We start from the raw sequence: 23,107 nt of genomic DNA on the forward strand, positions 1-23,107 counted from the left end.
CCAAGCAGTTCCCGCCGAAAGACCGCACCGCGGTCAAAAGACCGCGCCGATCATTCCAGCTTTCCCGCTGGGCCGGCGGGCGACTGCCAGAAGACCGCCGGCCGGGCCAGCGGGACAGCCCCTTCAACAATGAAGCCGGCTCGGAATGGAGCCGGCGGAGTTGAAGGTGTGCGACGGGTGCAGTGGCACCCGTCGCGATTTTCACTGTCTGCTAGGCAGACAGTGAAAATCTCTGTGGGGCCCTGTTAGGGGGCCCCATGGCACCCGTTCCCGCCATCCTGGTTCCGGCGGTGGGCACCGCCAAAAACAGGCTGGCGGTAAGGGGGTCGGAATCCCCATGGCGGTGCTGCAAGCAGCGCCGCCATGGCGGGTTCCCTGGGCCAGCGGGAAACCGGCGGGAAACCGCAGGCTCCCCTTTTCCGACCGCGGCTTTACCGCCGCGGTCAGAATCGCCCAGGAAGCACCGCCAGCCTGTTGGCGGTGCTTCCGCCGCACTCCGCCATGGCGGTCATGGACCGCCAAGGTCAGAATGACCCCCTAAAAGTGCATGTCCTATTTTTCAATAATGAGCTCCCTGCCCAATGGGCATTTAGGGCTTAACTTAGGGGTGACTTATAAGTATTAAAAAGTGAGGATTAGGCTTGGAAAAAAGTTGGTTTGCCAGATCAAAATGGCAGTTTAAAACTGCATTCCCAGGCTGCATTGGCAGTTTTACTGTGCTACTTTAGTGAGTGGCACAATATGAGTTACAGCACAGTAGTTGCATTTAATTTACCAGCCTTGTGTAAATGTAGTACCATATACTAGGGATTTGTAAGTAAATATTAGGTATATTCCAATCGTACCATGTTTAAAATGGAGAGCATCAGCACCTTATTACTGGTTAGTTGAAGTAAAGTGAGCAGAGTCCTGTGGCCAACATAAATGGGTTCAGCAAAAGGAGGCAAAACTTCTGGGTGAATGCTATGAAAAAGATGGTAATTTCCAATAGTACCAGTAGAAATCCTTTAACGTATGATTAATTAAAATCTTCACAATAAAAAGAAGACAATACAATATTAAAAAAAGAATTCACAGAAGGACAGTTGTGTTAAAAAAGATAAAAGTTCACATTATTCACACGCTGCTCTATTGTGCCCGTTACTGGCACCACCACTCTTAAGTGCACTAACCTGTAAGTCAAATAAACATAAAGCTGGTTTGTTCCTGTAATAGAGTGCAAGAAGGCACTGAATATAGTGGTCATATGTAACCAACCAATCCATAATAATAGTCAGTGGCTCCAAAGAGCATAATTTTCGAACTTTGTAGTACGGTCACCCAATGCAAACCCTTAATTAAACATATGACCCACTGTACAAGATATAAGTGTCCTCAAAAGTGCAAGTATATTATCAAACAACGTTTCTGTGACCACCTAATGCAGATACTTGATTAATTCCCTGACCCTTATTGCAAGAAGAAAAAAGATAAAGTGCAAGGTTTATTCTAAAATAATAACAATAGCATTTAAGCCAAGGGGCAGACAAATGTGAATACATTTCAGCCGTATTTGAGGACCATACAAAACTGCAGTGTGTCTAGATGAAAGTCATTTGAGGCAGCATCTTCGGACTGGTACAAAAATGTGTATGACTGCCTAATGCAAATACTAAAGCCTTATACAGTACTAAACTCAACAGATTGGCTGGCTAATTCGGATAGTACCAACCAGCCAGAAAAGTAAGATAATCTGCATCGCTTTACGTGAAGGTCCCCTGGATAAATAAAGTAAACTGGGGTAGGTGCAGCTTTGTTCACACCACCTGTCAGCTGTTGAATAAACTGCCATTTCATCGTAGAAATCAAACCAATCTTGTTACATTTCAGAAACAGCTGAAATCATGGCTTTTTCTTTCCCCCTTTTAAGATGCGCTGTCTGGCGGTTTCTTTCATTTGTGTATCAGTTTTCAGCACCAAGACACCCTCGGGTGATTGCACGCGTTTTAAAACCTGTTCATTCAATCATTCATTCATTAGACTAAGTCAAAGTCAAAAGTTAGGTCGCATGTTGGATACAGGAACCAGGTTTGTCCCAGGTGAAAGCTTGCTTTCAGACTAAGGAACTTTTATGGAGAATAGTGGTCATTCACGAGTCCTCTGCAGGATAAGCTGGATCCAAGGCAGGACTTGAGGACTGAGCTCAGTCTTTCATTGGGAAAAGCAAAAATGTGTCCCAGTTTATAGCAAATCCCAAGTGAACCCCGACTACATGGATAATATCCTGTACCCTATCCAGTGTGAAGGCCACATTCAATAGATACAATAAGATAGTATCAGCAGACAGTGAAATGCACTCATCTTTACCACCAGCTCCCAGCCAGCCCCACACCTGTGCACTCACTCGCACCCATTCCACTAAGACTACCATTGCCTGGGCGAATAAGATCAATAAACATGGACACCCTTGTCATGTGCCATTGGCATTCTAAATTGTTGTGAAGTGTGGCCATTTATCCGCACTCTGGATTAGGTTGATCATATAATAGTTTGACCCACCTGATACATCTGGGGTCAAACACCATATTAGCCAGTACCCCAAAGAGGTAAGCCCATTCTACCAAGCTGAAGGCGTTATTTCCGTCCAGTGCAGCATCACCTTTCCGACTGGTGAAGTCCCCACTGCCTCCAAATTGTTATGAAGTTGTCTCAGGTTCAACCTGGTCGAACGACCCAGCATAAATCCATTCTGATCCAGGTGTACCAGCTCTGTCACTACCACCTTTAATTTGGTTGCTAAGAGTTTGGCTAGAATCTTGATATCTGTATTTAAAAGTGATATAGGTCGGTATGAATTGCATCTATCTGGGGGATTTACTTCCTTTGGAAAAAGTACTACCATTGCTGAATGTTTGTCATCTGGTTGCTCTCCCTCCTGAAACATTTTCACAAAGGCAGCATGAAGAGTGGCAGTGGACCACCTCCACAATTTTCTAAACATTTCAACTGGGAACCCATCCGGTTCTGGACTTTCACGGATTGCATTTGACCCATGGCAGAGGATACTTCTCCAATGTAATGTCCTCCTACAGGTTGCTTGCGTGGTCCTCACTCAACTGCCTCATGGGGCAGTCATTTACAAAGAACAGAACTTTTTGTTCAGGGCTCGGAAATGGGAGATATAAAAGATGTCTAGATGCCTAGCAAATTCCTCTGCTATTTCACCACTTCCTCTCACTGTGGTGCCGTAGTCTACCATTAATTCTCTAATGTATGAGCTATCCCTTTCCCTACTACTAATACAGGCAAGCAGTTTTCCTTTTTTGTCCCCTCTTTTCGTATATCCATTTCTGCTTTGCTAGATAGAACGGTTTGGCCTCACTTTTAGCAATTGGCTGGTATTCAGCTCTCTTTAGATCCATGACCATCTTGCCAGGGCTGGTTAGAGTCTCCACGTATTCCCTCTCCAACTGAGTCAATTTCCCTTTCAAGGTAGCCATTCTAGTGTGCCTCTCCCTTCTGTCCCCTATCTCCCCTGCAATGATGACTCCCCTAATCGTGACCTCGTATGCCTCCCACAATGTAGCTGTGCTCTTCACTAAGTCCTTATTTTCTGCAAAATAATGTGTGGATGCTTTACCTAGGCATTTAACTTCCTGCTCATTAGACAGGCACCAATTTTCCATTTTCCACATCCCTTCTGGTTTCGACACTTTAATGTTCAGCATCACTTGCAAAGGGGAGTGGTCTCTAAAACCCCTAGCCAGGTATGTAGCTTTGCAATACCTGGGGAATGAGTCACCTGTGGTAAAAATATATTTGAGTCTTGAATACTTATTGCGTACCCCAGAGAAGAATGAGTACCTTCTCTCATCTCCAAATGTTGTACAATCCCAGTACCTGCACAAAGCCTTCTAATTTCCCTTTGGTTGCCTCCACCCCTGACACTGGCTTCCCACCCCTCATCCTATCCCTATTCGTATCAAATACCAGATTAAAGTTTCCACCCAGCACCACCAATGCCAGGGGATGGGAGGGGGGTTAGGTGGAGTTTCCAGTAGAATAGTTACCACTTTCTTTAGTGTATCAGATTGAAGTCTGGGTGGACATAGACATTGACCAACAACACTACTTCTCCCTCATGTTCTCCTGTGGTCGCACACACACAGCCAAAGGACAGATGCCTGAGTAGGGGGGGAGGAATGGCATTGGGACGGGGGGGGACGGATTGCCACTCTTGTTCCCCTTAGTGGTGGGGGAACTCTTAGGGGGATGAACAGGAGTGGAATGAGAGCTGGAGGGACTGGGCTGGGGGAAGGAGACTTTCCTGTTACGGGCAGGACAGGGGGAGGGGTAGGGAAGAGGTCAAGGTGGGAAAGGAAAAGCTTCTTAGGACCAGTGGGGTGGGATGTGGGAGGAGGAATGGGAGTGGAGGTAGAGAAAGTGGTAGGAGGAGGAGGTCTGCCAGACTTTAGTGCAGGTGCATGGACAGTGTGCGTGTGTGAGGTGGATGGCTGTTGGGTGTCTGAGTGGGAGCGTTTATGTGTCTTTGTGGGGGGGGCAGACAGGGTAGGGGAGGACAAACAGGACGTGTGGATGTATGTTGTAATGGTGTCTGCAAGTGAGGTGGGTGTGCTGCATGAGGTGGTGATGGTGGTGGTGATTGCGCATGTGGTGTGTGGGGTGCATGTCTGCGGGTCTGCTGTTGTGGTGACTGTCGTCATGGCTCTATAGATTGCAGGATCTGCGACTGTTGATTCAGTGCATGCAGGTGTGAGTGTTGATGTGACTGTGAGGGAGGAGGAGGAGGATGGGGAGACAGGGGACGCAGTGGCTGTTGTTTGTGCATCTGTGTTTTGGCTGTGTGTGTGCTTGTGGAGTGAAGTGTGGTGCCTGTGTTTGTCTTTTCGAGTCCTGTCTGTTGTTTTGGGTGCATGCTTGGCAGAATGTGTGCGTGGGATGGGTTGGGGGAGAGAAGACAGGGACTGGGAAGAGGTATTTGGAGGGGGACCGAAGAAACAGGGATACTGGCTGCCGTCAGAGAGGAGGCCAGAGCCTGAAATGATCTCTTTATGGCCGTTAAGCCACTGTGAATACCCTACAGAAAGGTATTGAATTGCTGCATCTTGCATGCCAGCCCCTGGATGGCATTCACTATGGTTGACTGCCCTACAGAGATGGATCTCAGGAGGTCAATCGTCTCCTCTCTGAGGGCAGCAAGGCTGACAGGGGCAGGGTCTGAGGTGCCTGGGGCGAAAGAGACACCCATCCTCCTGGGTGAGTGGGCAACTGGGTGGGGGGCTACTGGAGGGTGGTGCTGGTATGGGGTGATGGAAGATCTTGTAGCTGGGGTGGTCCCAGAGGCGTCCATCACCACCAGGGAGCTTCGATCGGAGGAGGAATCAGAGTCTGTAGTATCAGCTCCATTCTCCCCCGTGGTGCCCCCCTTGCCCTCCAACCCACTGGTCCCCTTGGCGTCGGTGGACTCTGCCTCCTGGGTCCCGTGGGCTGCAGCTCCCTCACTCACCGGTGCCCCTGCTCCTTTGCCAGATGGTGCTAATGCACACATGGACAGGATGACAAAAGGAGAGAAGGTGGGGGAGAAAGAAAGGGAGCACAGGGTCAATCACATCAACAACAGCACAGGTGGCATACACGTCACAATCACTCCCTGGGACTTACATTGTGCAGTATGGACCACAGTGACAAACCATTGCCTAGGTACTACAGCAACAAGGAACCCGAACACTACCATCTGCAAACCTACTGGGACCAACTAAGCCCTGTCCGCCATGGCATGCTAGCTACCTTTCAATACCAAAAAATTCATACCACTCTATATAGCTAAGCAGGACCATGTAGGAATGGCTAAACAATGGATGTTGTGCTGTCCTCAAGGGGCCATCCAACTCAGGATTGGCCACCGCCAGTATGAGGGCCATTAGGGGGGTCAGGCTCCGACGGGCACCCCTCCCTCGTTGGGAGGCCGTCCCCATCTGGGCCTCTGCGGTCTTCCGGGCCCAGCATCTCAGGTCCTCCAACCGTTTCCTGCAGTGGATGCTCCACCGGCTATGGACCTCCAGGGTCCACACATCCTTGGTGATGGCACACCACAACCCCTTCTTCTGATGTGTGCTGACCTGCAGAGGAAACACAAACAGAAGGACACCATGAACCATACAATCCAGCCTGTCACACAAATGGCTCACATACTGCATTTGCCCCTCATCAAGCACACACTTGACCCGTACCTCTGCATTCACATTGCCTGCAGCCATACCTCACCAAATGACACACTGCTAGCACACACATTCATCAACATGCAGCCATGTCGCAAGCAACGTATCCATGAGGTACCCACCTGTTGGTCTGGACGCCCATACAACTGCCCATACAGGGGAAGGACCCTATCCATGAGCTGTTCCAACTCCTCTGACGTGAAGGCTGGGGCCCTTTCCGATGTGGCACGAGCATGCCAGGTTCCAGACACAGGCCACAGCAGCACATACAGCGGAGATGTATTACTGTGGAAAGTCAGGAATCAAGTGAAGTTGTAGAAAGAAAATGGCGGTTACGTCCGCGGCGGTGAACACCATCACTGTGGACATTGATCATTATTGGTTCCTGTACTCCATAGAGCCCCATGTTAACCAATGAGGAATAGCACGGCGGTGCAGACAGCCTACCGCCATGACATCTAATGCTGGTGGAGTGCGGTCACTTTCACCTGTCCCTGCACACAGGACAGGGAGTTGGCATTTCCTAATGCTGGTACTCATATTTTGAATTTATATGTGCGTCATTAGAATTGACTGTAGACACTTAGACAAATCTGATGTCCTACATACATACCTACATGCTCTGTGTACTATGATGTTGTGTGTCCATAGGTCCTGTTGTCACACCCTTATTACTTTTGGTTCACTTAGATACCAACCACTGCAGAGGAATAGGAGGAGGAGGCAAGCACCCGTGTACAAACCCCTTTGTGGACTTGGCTACACTAAAGGACCGGCACATCATACTCACCTATCGTCTGGACAGGGCCACAATCACAGAGATGTGTGCACCATAGGAGCATGATCTGATACCTGCTATCCATAGCACCAAGGCAAGACCCATATTGCCTTAGTCCCTCCCAAGGCAAATGAACAGGTGTACAGGAATAGAAAGAGTTTCTACTCTCTCAATGTCCAGATGGTGCGCCATCACTTGCCAAATCCCTCCCTCTCCCCTCTGACGACACCAACACAGCAGCATGCAGTCTCTACGTATGGATCACCGAATATGCTGACACTCTAGCCCCTATCCGGCAGACAATGGCCAAACGTGTACCTAAGAAGGCCAGTTGGTTCACCACCGAACTCCAAGAATCAAAGCGTACCAACAGACGTTTAGAGAAAAAATGGAGGAACAGCCAATTCACCTAAGACCTTGCCTCATTCAGAGTCCCAACTGCCGCCCACCGATGAAAAATCTGGAACGCAAGGAAGGACGCACTCCAGAAGTGCATCAACTCCTCTGCACACAACTCGAAGGAATTCTTCTCAGTCATCAACGAGTTCACAGATCCCCCCTCCAAAGCTACCAGCATCCCTCCGTCGCAGGACCTCCGTGACAAACTTGCCTCCATTTTCCACCACAAGGTCCAGGACATTTATGACAGCTTCCTGTCACCTGGCCTCGGAACCTGCGACCGCCCCCCCCAAGAGCCCAACCAGACCACCCATGACTGGTCCACGCTCACCACAGAGGAAACAGTCAACATCATGAACCGCACCCACTCCGGAGCCCCCTCAGGCCCCTGCCCGCACAACATATATATCAGAGCCAGCACATCCATCGCCCCGAGCTTCGTAACACAATCAACTGCTCCATCAGCATAGGCACCTTACCTGAGGACTGGAAACATGGCGAAATACGCCCTCTCCTGAAGTAACCTTCGACCGACCCATCAGAACTAAAGAATTTCCAGCCCATCCCACTGCTACCCTACCGCGCCAAAGTACTAGAGAAAGCAATCAACGCACAACTAGGGAATTTCATTGAGGCCAACAACTCCACGGACAGCTCTCAGTCCAGCTTCCGCAGCAATCACAGCATGGAGACAGCACTCCTGGCAGCCACCAATGACATCCGATTATTCCTAGACCGCGGCCACACTGCAGCACTCATACTCCTCGACCTCTCATCAGCTTTCAACAATGTCTCCCACAGCACTCTGCTCACCGGACTCCCAGACATAGGAATCCGTGGGAGAGCCCTGAAATGGATCCACTCCTTCCTCTCCAGGAGGATGCAGAGGGTCAGACTCCTGCCCTACACCTCCAGACCCACAGGAGTCAACTCCGGAGTCCCCCAAGGATCCTCACGGAGGCCCTCACTGTTCAACGTATACATAGGCCCTCTTGCTACCATCGTCAAAAGCCATGGTGTGAACATCGAGTCATATGCCGATGACACACAACTCATCATTTCCCTCACCGAAGACCTGGACACGGGCAAAAGGACTTTCATGCAGCAATGGAAGCCGTAGCCACCTGGATGAGAGAAAGCTGCCTCAAGCTCAACTCCGATAAGACAGAGCTCTTCATCTTCGGAAAAGCCACCTCAGCTTGGGACGACTCCTAGTGGCCCACATCCCCCAGCACCCCCTCCTGCACCGAACAAGCACGCCCACAACTTAGGAATCATCCTCGACTCCTTTCTATCCATGACCCGCGAGGTAAACTCTGTCACCTACTCCTGCTGGCACACACTCTGCAAACTCCGGAAGATCATCAGATGGATCCCAGCAGACTGTCGCAGGACCCACGCCTTAGTCACGGGCAGGCTTGACTACGGCAATGCCCTCTATGCCAGCACCTCAACTAGGAACATCAAAAAACTTAAACTCATCCAGAACGCCACCGCCAGACTTATTCTGGACATCCCTCACCGATAACACATCTCTCAACACCTGAGGACCCTCCACTTGCTACCGGTCGAGGAGCGAATCACCTTCAAGCTTCTCACCCACACATACAAGGGCATACACAACGCAGGACCATCCTACCTGAACCACCACGTCTCCATCCACACCCCGCCAGATCCCTCTGCTCTGCCCAGATGGCCCTGCCACGTTCCTCGCATCTGCAAAACCACTGCCGGAGGACGATCTTTCACCTACACTGCAGCGAAGAGCTGTAACAACCTCCCTCTGCACCCCAGACAAAGCCCGTCGCTCACCATCTTCAGGAAGAACCTCAAGACGTGGCTCTTCGGATGAGGCCCCTCCCCCCCAGCACCTTGAGACCCTCAGGGGTGAGTAGCTGTGCTTTACAAATACTGACTGATAGATTGCTGACCAGTACATCTTCCACGCCACTGCCAAGTATTGTGGATCTGTGCATGATGCCTCTGTCTTGAGGAATAGCAGCGTCCAACAGGTGATGGCACGACTACAGAGGCACAGAGTGTGGCTTATAGGTGAGCTTGAGTCCCCACCCAATGTATGTCAGTGTATGCCTCCTAGAGTCATGCCCCATGCCATTGTGCATGGCTGATGTGTGTCCCTCACTTCTTCCAGGTGACTCCGGCTACCCAAATCTGTCCTGGCTGTTTACCCCTGTTAGGAATCTGCAGCTAATGTGGAGGGCTGGTGGAAGGGGCACGCTGGTGTGTTGGGTGCTCACTCATGATGTTCGCCATGTCACTCAGCACCCCTCCAATGGAGGCCATGGTAGTATTCATGGCCTGCAATTGTTGCATGACCTCCTGGTGGTGCTCCCCCTGCAGCAGCTGGTTCTCCTGCATGATGTTGATCACCTGACCCAACCTGTCCTGGGATTGTTGGTATGCCCCAGGACATTTGTGAGTGCCTCCTGGGCAGTCGGTTCCCGACGGCTGGCCATCCCTTGGTGCATAGCTGTCCTCTGACTGTCCCTGGCCCCCTGTGCCTGTGTCCCCTGAATGGTGTGCCCACTCCCACTTACACCAGGACCTTTATTGTCTTGCCTGTGTGGTGTGGACTCTGGTCCCTGTACAGGTGAGCACACTATTGATTGACGTGTCCTGGGGACAGAGGTTTGGGGGCGTTGGCTGGCTGCTGTAGTGTTTGAGTCTGATAGGGGTCCTGTGGTGGACTGGCTGTGGGATGTGGTAGCCAACTGACCTGTGGTCCCAGATGGGCCAGCGAGTTAATCCATTTAAGTCCTTTCAGAGTTGCTGTTATCACTGAGGGCATCTTCTGGTGAGGGACTGGGTTGCCGTGGTATCTCCTCGCTGCTGACATTGGCTGGTGCACATGTGGGGATGTAAGTGATTTGTTAGGGTTATTGTCTGTTAAATATTCCATATTTCTACATTTCCCAATGATATTGGTGTTGTCCTCCCACCTTTTGTAGTGTATGGTGATTGATTGTAGGATTGGTAGCTCTACCTGCTGTCCATGCAGTGCTGGTGGGTGTGCATGCAGAGCTGGGAGGGATGTTCTTGCAGTAGGTATGGCATGCAGGGGTAGACATTTAGGTGTGGTAATTGGGGTGGTGCACTATGTGGGATGGAGTGGGGTGAAGAGCGTCAGGATGAGGGGGTGACATGGCATGCAGGTATGGGTGGTGGTGAGTTGGTAATGGTGACTCACCAGTGTCAAGTCCTCCAGGTACTCCAGTGAGGCCCCCAGAATGCAGTATTGCCAAGACTTTCTCCTCCCATTCTGTCAACTGTGGGGGAGGAGGTGGAGGTCCACCGCCAGTCCTCCTGATGGTGAGCTGGTGCCTTGCTGAAATGGAACACACCTTCCCCCGTAGACCGTTCCACCTCTTCCTTATGTCGTCCCTTGTGGGTGGGTTTGTTCCCATGGCATCACCCTATCCTTTGCCATAGCTCCATCTTCCTGGTAATGGAGATCTGCTGTACCTGTACTCCAAACAACTGTAACTCTACCATGACTATTTCCTCCACCATCACCTGCAACTCTTCATCACAGAAACGGGGGTGCCTTTTTGGGGACATGTGTGTTGTGTGATATGGTGGGGTGTGTGGTGTGTGGTGCATGATGGATGAATGGGTAGTTGTAGTGTGTGTGCAGTTATCGCTGGGATTAGCGTGGCAAGGTCAAATGTTTGTGGGTGGGTGTTTTATAGTGCTGTTGGTGAGTGTGTGGGGTTTGTGTATTTGTGTCAGGTGTGGGTTTTTTGGACTGGCCAATGTTGTCTTGTTTTGTTTTTAGGTGGCCATTTCTGCCGCGGCGATGTGCACCGCCAATGGTTTACGGCCGTTGAATGTCTGCTGTGGTGTTTTGTGAGTCATTATTTGGAGGTTGTTGTTTTGGTGGCATAACGGTATGGGTGCTAGTTCCGACAGTTTATTGCGCTCGTTGGGTATGGCGGATTTGTGGTTGTGGCTGGTTTCTGTTGGTTTTGTGTGTGTATGTCATAATCTGGCAGACGGATGTTATCCTCCGCGGAGGTATGTTGGTGGTTGGCTTTCACCACAGCGGTATTCGGAATTTACCGCCAATGTCATATATCTCTTATGTATGATTTTAAATTTGCTTTTAGATTTTTTGTTTAGACCATTTTTAGACATTGGATTTTGCACCCTTGTTTCGTCAATAGGGTAGGGTGTTGTGAGTCCATTTTAGTTTACCTGGGTACAGTAATTTAGTCTAACTTCGGCTTGCACACCTCCACTCTTTTACCTAGATCAACATGTTCTGTCTTTGTATTCAGTTTTATTCATTTTAGCATTGTTTGCAGTTTTTCCATTTTAGGAGAATTTTTTTTATTTTATAATCGACCGCCATTCCATGAAAGCGTTATTATCAGTAATGTACGTATTGGATTGTCATCATGTCCCTTTGCTTCACTTTAGACAAGAACAGAATGTGAACATGCCAGGCATTTTTGTTATGATATTGCTGGTCCAAGTTTGTGCACACAATCTAATGCTTAGGTAGGTACCCATGTCAGGATGTCTGAACCGACAATAACATGCGTCTTATAAAAACTTTCAGTGAGACCAAGGGCATTAGTTCAGATTCCACCCAGGATATTCCATCCATACTGCAAGTCACATTGCAGCAGACCTGTGTCTCTACACCGCCTGATTTGGAGACTGAAGGCCAACCTTGTTCTAAGGTAAAGGGAATTGGGGTGCTTCTCATGGACATGTCTTGGGCAGATTAGGTTTATCATGCCTTGCTCTCTTTAGGGTAGCCAGTACGCTTTAGGGAGGAATTTGTGTATTCATGTTTTTTGCAAAATGTTGGGATTGTTCATATTCACATTGCTAATCTTCACAGTACTGGTTTTGTCTTATGTCATTACCCTGAACATTGCAGCTCATGTATTTTATTGTAGATTTAAGTCTTTTAAATAAATGTATTGAAAACTATCCTGCATCTCTTTTTTTACCTGTGTACGTGTAGGAGACCTATTGCTAACAAGGGAAAAGGGTACAACTTGTTCAACCATGATTTTTCCCTGAGAAAATTTCAGACTCTATGTGATAGGCTGCCAGCAATCACCTTTACTATCTGTGTGCTGCTAGAAAGTCAGAAGGGTTGGGTCGACAGCTGTTAACTGTTATGGGAGTGACTAAGGCCCTCATTATGACATTGGCGGTAAAAACCTCCTACAGCTGTGGTGACGACCACCAAAAGACCGTTGCCGCGGCTACCAACCGTCCGCCGTATTATGACCATAGCCAGATTTCTTCCAAAATAATGGCGGAAATCCAGCTGTGGCCATGCCGGTGGATGGCGGTAAGGTGGTGCTGCTGCCAGCAGCAGCGCCATGCCACTAGACTGCCGGCAGTCTTATTATGACCTAAAATACGGCCTGGCGGTATTCTGCTGGTGGATGCTGCTTTTGACAGCAGCGCCCGTTCGGTCACCTGCGGAGGACACCCTGAACACAGGTAAGTGGGTGCTCCGACAGGGGAGGGGGGATAGGGGGTGTTGTGTGTGTGGGGGTGTGTGTGCATGTTTGTGCGTGCGTGTATGCGGGTGTGTGTTCCGTGTTGAATGTGCATGCATGTACGGATGAGTGAGTGCGTGTATGTTGTGTTCTGTGAATGCGTGTCTGAGTGTATGTATGAAAGTGTGTGCGAATGTGTGTGTGTGAGTGGATGTATGCATGGGTGCATGCATGTTGGAATGAGTGTGTGTATGCATGTGTGTGTGTGTGTGTGTGAAGGGGCGTGAATGTAGGGGGGGTTTGGAGAGGAAGGGGGTTAGGGGGCTAGTGGAGAGGGGGGTGGAGTTGGGGAAGACCTCTATCAGAGACAGGGAAGGGATTCCCTGTCACTGATAGTGCCTACCGCCATGGTTTTCGTGGCGGTAAGGAAGCCAGGGAAACCATGGCGGTACAGTGATGGCTGCCGGGCTGGAGATCAATATCTCCAGCCCGGTGGCTGTTACCTCCGTGGCGGTCAGTGTGGTTCATTGGTGGTTTGGCTTCAGCCAAACCGCCAATGTCATAATATGGTGGAAAGTACCGCCAGCATGTTGGCAGTACTTTCCACCATATTACTGCCAACCGCCAGGGTCATAACGAGGGCCTAAGTCATCTACAATCAGAGGTGCTGCTGCCCCTAATCCAGCAGTTTCATTGCGATACAAGAGTCCTTATGACATGCTCTGCCGTCTGATTCAGCATAGCAGCAGTGACCCCTCTCTCACCACCTCCGCACCCCCATGTGACCCCAAACCTGCTCCATATCATGCATCTGAACATGTGTGCAACAGCCTCAGCCGAGGGGGGGTGGGTGGTGGAGGGGTTCACACTCTCCCGCAAGTTATGGTGCACACTTTCTCACCAGCCCCGCAGGCACAATCTTTCTGAAGGGAGGGGAAATCAGCCAAAATCAATGCCAGGCGATTTCTGAGCCACTTTCCGGTTACTTCTGCAAGGGAGAATCAAGAATGCCTTGTAGGCCTCATTCACCCCACCAGGGCCTGCCCAAGCATAGCATCTGCCCCATGGGAGTGGTGGAGGGAGAAGTCCAATACAAGTTGCTTGAGTAACCCCAAAGTCTCATAATCTTGGGGGGGGTATTGTGGAAGAGGGGGGCTGTACTTCATGGACCGCAGGCTGCTTGTCCACCAGGCTCGCCCCGGCATTATTCCCCCGTTTGAGATTTTCCCCCTGCTGCTAAATCTCTCAATCAGATCAGCTCCAATTTTGTCGGTGCAGTTCCTGATGGCCGACTCTCACCTTTACATATGGCACATTACAAGAACATGTGCTGCTGCTGTTGCACATTGGCTCCAAATCTCTCACCGCTACGGGCACACTCCCTATTGTCTGAGGGCACTGCAGCGCGGTATCAGGGTGCCTCAATTTGGCTTCCCCTCTTCTCACCTTAGTTTTCTGGGGCCCATCTTCTCTGCGGCCATCAAGGCTACACCGGGTGCTTCCATCAATCCGGGGGGTGGGGGAGCCTTGGATCAGGCCATCACTTTACCTCTGCACACGCACCACTGTCGATGATCATGGGCAGCCCCCAGAACCCAGAAGCTCTTCAGCACTCTCAGGCTGCTCAGCCCCTGGGCAGGTGCCATTTTGTGTGAGATTTCACCCTTTTGTTTGCTCCACGGTGAGACTCTGGTACTTTGTCAGTTTTGGAGAAGCTCCTGGTCCTTTGCTGTTTCCGACGCACACCCTATTGTCCTAGAGCTCTGCAGCGTGATAAATGGCGGTCCCCGACTCAGCTTCCAACACCTTTGCCTTAATTATCTGGCTGGCCCCACAGTCATCAAGGCCCCACTATATTCCCTGCTGGGCACTTTTCTACTTTCCTCAGTCCTCGGGGGCTTGGATTAGGACACAACTTTGTTGCCACACCCTCACATTGGCTGATGTTCATGGGCAGTTCCCAGCAGCTTTTCATCGCTCTCTTTCTCCGCTGTGTCATCTGAGGGGGACACTCGGACCCCAAATCTCTTCCTCAAAGGCTCCCGAGTGTGCTACCCCCTCGGCCAGTTGCGCAAGCAATTTACCTGGGCTGCTGATGGGCACATGAGCTCCGGGGAATCACGTCGTACTGCATGGACGGTCAGGTCACGCCCTTTAGTATAATTGTTAGGGCTGTCCTGCCCTATGGTGCCTTCATATATTGCTGGTGGACTGCTGCCTCAGACCATTGAAGCAAGTCTGGGGTCCCCAAAGTATGCATTACTTCCTGCTAGTCAAGTGTTTCAGGCAGTTGCCTTCCTTTTGTTTTTAAAATGTATTTTATTTGGTGTTGAGGGTGGTCTGCATGCATTTGACCATGGGATTGATTCTTTTTTTTAAATGTCCTCCAATACACATTTCATTGTACCTTCTTTTGCAGAGGCATCCTGATGGTACTATTTTACAATAGCAATTGTGCACTCTGTGTCCTGGCTCAGCAACTCAATCTCCAGGTGCAATAGGGTAGGCCATGTGTGTTTCAGCAGATCATAAATCTTCTGGCATGTAGCTGAAACATGCTGCTCAAGGATATTCAGTTGTATTCCGTGAAAGGTGAGATGCCCATAGTTTAAAGCGGGCAGAAGATGAGTCCGGATTGCTATTCAAATCTGTGCAAGTTGATATGGAGGCTTGCCGGTGCAAATGTGGTTTTTGCTGCCTTTTCCTCTAGTGCCCTGGACTGTAAAAACAGTTTACTTGTGTCGGACAGCCATACGTCCAAATAATTATATTTGTTTGTTGTTACTATATTGAGCAGCTCCAGGTTCCATCGCTGTTGTTATTTTTTGTGTGCTGCCCAAAGATCAGAACCTTAGTTTTTATAGAGTTACTTGTTAGGCGGTTTTTGGTGTTGTATGAATACAATGTATTTAATGCCCTCTGTATCTCAATGAGGGTGTGATACAAGATGGCAGGGTCATTGGCATATTGGATAATGAGTAGTTTTGTGACCTTTTTTTTGGTGGAAACAAGTTTAGTTTTGTGCCAGCCCTAAACCAGCAGTTAAATGCTAAACAGCTATTAAGCAACCCTGTTTTAATCCTTTATGTTTATTTTTGCAGAAGACTGGGTTTGGGACAGTTTGATTTGGACCCAAGTATCCATGTCTAAAGCAACTATTGCATTTCATAGATTTTTTGGTATCACCCACTTTGCGAGCTTTGGCCATAGAATATTGGGATCAGAGCCATAAAATGTTGCTCTATAGTCTAAAAGGCATGTATCTAATAACTTTGATCTTTTTTTCACGAATCTGTTCGCCAAAAAGAACAGGGCAATTATGTTGTCCATGGTTGATGCCTTTGGGGGAAAATGTCTGATAACAGTACTGGGTAATACTGTTGTATGTTACCCAATCCTCCAGTTCACAAAATGGGACTTTTGCAAGGCTTTCCACTCCATGTCCAATAGGGCTATTAGCCTGTAGCGGTCCTGTTTTGAACAGTCACCTTTTCTGAGAATTGGATGCAGAAGGCAACCTCTCCATGATGCAGGAATTTTAGAAGACAGAATGTATACTTGGACAAATCATTAATTTGTGGTGCCCAGAAATGTGTCTCTTCGCTAAAGATGCTCCCAGGTAGGCCATTTGGCCCGGGCAAGCAATTTGTGCATATTGATTGGAGTATTGTTTTTGTTCACCTCCACTGTTAGGTGGTTTGGCTCTTCTACACGGTCTCATGGTTTATTTGCACTTTCCAGGGTGCGAAAGATAGTTCAGGCCAACATACAAAGATGTAGAATAATTTGTCCAATGATACACGGAAACAGCATTTACTTTACTGGTGGGTTTGTTACTGAGGCCAATGACATATTCCCTTGATATGGTGGGTGCTAATAAAGAGACTACATTCTTCCATTCCTTCTCTAGTTTTTTTTGTTTTAGAGCCCAAACAAGTGTTTTATGTTTTACCCTTTCCCTTTTTTCACTCCCTTTCAGTGAGAGCTCATTTCCAACTGTAATGAAGCCAGCCCTTGGTGGGGGTTGTGGATAGTGCTTAATATTCTTTTATGTAACCTGGAACTAAGAGAATAAAGTACCATCCTCCGTAAGGGATGGCAAGTTCTTCATCACTCAAGTATTTGGGTGGATTGAGTGCATGCTGCTGAGATCTACATGCAACTTTGCAAGCCAACATTTTGAATTAAAATGGGACAACTCAGTTTTTCATCTTTCTGAAAAGGGAGAGCCATCTCGTTGATGTTTTTAGTAGCTGTTGTGCACAGTGCATTATACCTGCCGGTTCGTGCCATTAAATGGATTAAGAAAACCTCATTATTTAAGTGAACTAATCAGTTTCTTGTTTCCTCTTTTCTTATTCTGCCTCACGTGTGTCCTTTCATGGCAGTTTGCTGAAAGAAGCGGAGTTTCATGCCGAGCAGAGAGAGTACGAGATGAACCGCAGAAGACAGATGGGCCTCTCCTCCTCTCACCACTCGCTGGACAACACAGATTTCGACAACAAGGATGATGACAAGCACGACCAGCGGCTTCTCAGCCAGTTTGGGATCTGGTTCTTGGTGAGACATTGTCTGCACTGCACTGTTTTCCTTTCCAAAACAATGTGTTTCTATAGGTGACAAGATGAAAATGGAAAATTTGAAGTTTTTCCAGCTCTCCTGAGCCTCTGAAAGGCTGTCAAGAATGGGACGAGCCAGTCACATGTCAGGAAAAAAGCTCACTGGCTCTGCCTAGCTTGTGTTTCAGAAGCACTGTCCTAGTAGGGGATCCTACCAGTTCCCTATTAGCCATTCTGCTTCTTCTTTATCAAAATAAACTTCACCACATCTCATGGATTAAATTTTACCAAAATGCCTTGGGTAGTGGGAGTAAGATAAGGCATCATTTGATTCCCTGATGACATCACTGTGTTAAGACCTTTTCCCACTCTTAGTCCCACAACAACCTTCTGTTTGCTACTGAGGAGTTAGGGGAAGCAAAATAAAAAGAAACTAGTAAGTAAAGAAGGTTAAGACCAAAAGTAGTTAGGGCAGTGTGTTAGAAATTGTGTCTCTAGTTGGGAGAGGTGTACACCCTGTCCAAGTATGGAACGCAATCCTAGTCAGGGTAAGTCAAAACACATCCTTAGTTATCCTGTGCTCACCCTCTGCTAGGTTGGCAATGAGCCATCAGGCTTAACATAAGAGGTAATGTGTAAAGTATGTGTGCGCTACATAAACAATAACACAGTGAAACCATCACCAAAAGACTCCACACAGGTCTAGGACACTAAATTATTATATTCTGAACAAACCAAGATAAAAATGACAAAAATCCATAAGTAGGAGTCGAGATATGAATTTTAGAAGAAAGAGTTTTAGGTCTTAGAAGCAAGTAGCACTCTAGGGTCTACTTAAGGTTGCGCTGGACTGGGACAAAGTCAAGAGTTCAGGCCACCTGCGATGGAGTGTAGGCAGGCTCTAGGACCCACGCAGGGCCCACTGAGCAAAGTACCTTAATCCTGGTTGCAGTCACAATATGCGTCGATTTTCCTCACGCAGTTCTGGTAATGCATTGATTCCAAAGGCGAAGCACCAGTGCTGTGATACGTAGGTTCTGAAGCCGATGCACCTGGTTTCTTCACGCAGTGAAGGGATGTACTAATCTTCCTTTAGCAGTGGCGGTGATGCAGCAGATCCGTTGTGGGGACTAAATGATGGTGAATCGCTGGTTCTGAATGCAATGCGCTGATTCTGCACTGGCAACAGCGGCGATGCCTTGGTTCTACATCTTGCAATAGGAGATATGTTGATTCTCCCTGGAGCAAGTATCTGGGTCCACTTCTACTGAACCCGGCACAGGAGCTGTGGCAGATACTTTAATATCCTTGAGTCTCAAGCAACAGGAGGCAAGCCAACAAGCCCTTGGAAATCAATTTGGGGTGCATGGCAGAGTCTAGCTGTCACTCAGGAAGGTAAGAGAGCGGCAGACACCAGGTCAGCACAGCAGAAAAGCAGTTCTTCAAGGTCAGCAGTCCAGCAGAGCAACAGTCCGTTCTTCTGACAGAGTCCAGTTATAGATCCAGAAGTGTCTGATTTTTTGGGGTCCGAGACCCTATACTTCTACCCGTTTGTGCCTTTGAAGTTGGGGAAACTTCAAAGAAGGGTCTTTGAAGTGGACAGAGATCTTTTCTTCCCAGCCCTGACTCCAGACTATTAGTAGGGGGTAATCAGCTGATGGAGCATTTTTTATGTGGTTAAAAGATCTTTTTCCCTGCATAAGGATTAACCATGAAGTTAGGTAATAAATCAATCATCAAACATTTACAGTGTAACCAATTTGGCCACACAATGAGAACTCAAAATCAGAAATATAGTGAAAGAATTTTATTACAAATGAACATTTAGGTTGATATAAACAAATTAAAAAAAATATACTGAAGAGCTACAGAATAACCATAGGATTGCCAAATCACCTGAAGAAATTTAGACAAGTTAGCATAAGGCAAACCAAAAGCTCAGTAGCAAAGATAGAGAATATCAAAAGCAAAATGTGGTGCTTAGAAAATAATCCTCGATTTTCCCTCTTACATATGATTGCAAGTCAAAATCATCTATCTAAGTTAATCTGGAAAGGGTAGTGGAAATCTCAAATTCGAAAGGCTATGGCAAAAAGGGAAATTTTAAGAGGCATAGGGACAAAAACTAGAATTGGAAAGTGAAGGTGAAGGTGTCAGCATTTTAGAAGCTTGGGCAAGAGTATTCTTGTAGAATTAGGTTCAAGCCTAAGCCACACTCAGCACAGCATAGGGACAAAGGGAAAGTCAGAGGTCTTTACCTCCCAAAGTCCAAGAAAAGTCTGAATACAATTATTCAGTGTAACTCCTAGTTAATACTGCAAATTAGATCAGGTAATACCCTCAATCATGCCATCACATGCTCCATTGTATTCTCCTGTCTAATGGTGTAACTTGCAACCTCAGCTTTTTTCTCTGAGCAGTCCTGAGAACGCTGCTGTCCTTGGTTCTCTGGACATCGTTTGCAACATACATGAATAACGGTCAGTCATCTTCGCACTTAGGGGATCATTTTGACCTCGGCGGTCTTTTTTAAAGACAGCTGAGGGACCGCCGTGCGGAAGACCGCCAGTACAGGCGGTTTGCCGCTCGGCCTATTATGACCGTTGTCAGCTCTCCGTCCTTTTTCTGACGGAGAGCTGCCAACAGCCATACAGGCGGGAGGCGGGGAAGTGGAGGTTGCTCCACCTCCACCGCCACGCCAACAGAACACCGCCCAGTGAATCACGTCCTGTGATTCGCCGTGGCGGTGTTCTGTTGGTGGTGTGGTCTCGGCAGAGCTGCCCCCATGGCTCCCGTCCCCTCCCGGAGGATCGACGGAACAGGTAAGTCGATCGTCCGTTAGGGGAGGGGGGGGGTGTTGGGTGCGTGCATGGGTGTGTGCGCCTGAGTGTGTAGAGGGGGTGTGTGAGTGCGTGTATGCTTGTGGGGGTGATGCATGTTTGGGAATGAGTGTGTGTATTTCTGTGGGTATGTCTGTATGGATGTGTGCGTGTATGTATGAATGTGGGTCTGCATGTCTGAGTGTGTGTGTGGATGTAGGCATGTATGTCGGTGTGTGTGTTGGTGGTGCCTGCATGCGTGTCGGGTGTGTGTGAGGTATGTGATGTTGGGGGTCGGGGTGGGGAGGGGGGCCCTGCCACCTCTGGGGGGTGGCAGGGGTGGTGGGGGGTGTAGGGGAGGGAGTCGGGATGGGGGTGGGGGGTGAGGGAGACCCCTATCAGTGCCAAGGAAGGAATTCCCTGGCACTGATAGTGCTTACCGCCATGGATTTCATGGCGGTTCAAACCGCTGGAAATCCACGGCGGTAAGCCGGATCCAAATACCGCCGGCGGTATTGTGACGGCCGCCGGGCTGGAGACCCAGGTCTCCAGCCCGGCGGGCGGAACGGAGAACCGGTGGATGACCATGGCGGTAACCGCCATGGTCATAATCCCACAAGGTAAAACCGCCAGCCTGTTGGCGGTCTTACCGCCGGTTCTCCGCCTTCCGCCAGGGTCGTAATGACCCCCTTAGTGTCTTTGTATTCTTTCCTCAAGGGTTTCCTCCTAGACTCTCTATTAGTAAACAATAGCACATCTATTTTCAAACTAACATTTAATGTGCCACACCTTCAATGAAATGACACGTTAGCAAAAAATTGAATCGTTTCTCATGTTAAAAGAAATTCAGGCCTAGTTTAGTCAAGCTAGAACATTATTCACTAATGCACATTTAATTTCATGTTATACTGTGCACACAGTTTCTACATCAATTCAATTTCACTTCATGTTACAGTTAATATAAAGGCCTAAATTGTAAATATATGAGTTGAAACGTAGCCATGAACCACATTTTCAACATTAACTTCAAAACATTAGTGTACACTGTAGTAAATGAAGATGCAGAGGTAAACAGTACTATAGGTGAAACAGGATAAGATTTATTCACAAGGTAGGAGTCTCAGGTTACAGGTAGAAGATGATGTTATGAAGGTAGCAGAAAGGAGCCACTGGGAGCAGCATCCTTGCTGCTTAGCCCACGCATTCCCACTGACACTCACTCAAACCATGCACACCACAGCATTCTGCTACTTCACAGTCACACTGGCTGAGTTGCAGGGGACATATAACTAGGGAGAAAATGCATGGCGTAGAAATGAGGATACCACACACCTCCCTTCTTTACAGAAACAATATAAAATAACAGTGCAGATAAGCAGGAATACTAAACCTCATAGAAAGAAGACAGATGATGGAAGAACATATTCAATCACACAATACATAAAATACATGTACCAGAGAAGGAAATAATGATAACACAAGATTAGAAAAAATAATCACATAGCCTAACAGTGCTAAATGGGAATTCTAAGGACAGGGGAACAAACCATATGGGAGAACCACCCACACTCTCTCCCTTCAGCAGAAAATAAAATATTGAGGTGCAAAATTAGTGCCACCCCAAACTAGAGATGTAGACTCTATATTTTTGCACAAAGGTGCAATACATGTGCCCCAAACAGATGTAATACACCAGCCCCATCAACCAACCAAACAGGTAGATGCAATAAAGTGCACAAACATATGCCCCTGCGTGTGCAAGACACATTCCTCAAAGAAAAGGTTTGACTGCAAAAAAAATGCCCCCAACTCCAGCAATAGTAAGTAGTAGAAATGTAAGTATATTGTTTGGGTTGCAACTAACAGGCCCATCACAAAGCAACATCTGGGTGCAAATACTATCCCTCACATGCTCAACAGAAAATATGGTATTGGCGCAATGTATATGCCCCAGCAACAGTAACAGTAAGCAACATCTGGGTCCATTTACTATGCCCCAACACATGTAACAATTAGTACGGTTTGGGTGCAACACAAGTGCCCCATCAACAGTAACAGTAAGTAATTTCCAGTGTAACCCAGTACAAGTAAAAGCAAGTATGATTTGGGCACAATGCAAATGCCCATCACCAGCAATATGAATGTAAGTACGGCTTGGGTTGCAGGATCACTGCCTCATCACTAGAAACTGTAAGATCAAGTAAAAGTAAGAAACGTATGGGCAAAAAACATAATCCCCACTAAAAGTAACATTAGCATCAGCTGCAGCACTCACACAGTTTAACGCTTAACGCACAAGCAGCACACAGGGGTTTACTCCTTAGAGTACAGAGTTGTCAAGTAAAAATGGTAAACTCAGACCACAGCTAAATACAATTATCAGACATAACATCAGTAAATGCAGTACACAGTAAATGCAGACCAGGATAGATCATACCAAAGGACAGAAAATTAACCACAGTATAAACTAATAGGTAGAAAAAAAAAGAACCATATCCAGCAATAATAAAAGTTCCTGATGCGCAAACTCTCACCTGAAATTGTTTAAGTGTTAATTGTTTAAGACACCTCACAGAATCACAGAACAACAGGAATAATAAAGATCCCTATTTACTATAGAGGTGATAGTCCTTTGTTGATGTTGAGAATGCTGGAGACAATAGTCCTACTTCACTTTCAGTGGTATGTTGTGGAGGTACTGAAGTCCTTTATTACTGTTGATAAGGGTAGTACAGGAAGAGATGAAGTAAATAAAGAAGTAGGAGTCTGAACAGTGAGGATAGGTTCGAGTAAAACAGGTCAACTGCACGCTTGCCAAAGGTTCAGTGATCACCAAAATTAATAAAAT

At 47.8% G+C, this 23,107-nt stretch overlaps 1 protein-coding gene across 1 annotated transcript in view; it reads left to right on the forward strand.

The window, feature by feature from the left end:
* The window catches only part of UNC79 (unc-79 homolog, NALCN channel complex subunit), a 770,017-nt gene that overhangs the window by 153,697 nt on the left and 593,213 nt on the right, over positions 1-23,107 (forward strand). Inside the window, exon 13 of the mRNA XM_069208227.1 lies at positions 17,270-17,441. Coding sequence (XP_069064328.1) covers positions 17,270-17,441 — 172 coding nt within the window. The remainder of the gene's footprint in view (positions 1-17,269; positions 17,442-23,107) is intronic.

The sequence above is a fragment of the Pleurodeles waltl genome, chromosome 9 (genome assembly GCF_031143425.1).
Source record: "Pleurodeles waltl isolate 20211129_DDA chromosome 9, aPleWal1.hap1.20221129, whole genome shotgun sequence".
Lineage (NCBI taxonomy): Eukaryota > Metazoa > Chordata > Amphibia > Caudata > Salamandridae > Pleurodeles > Pleurodeles waltl.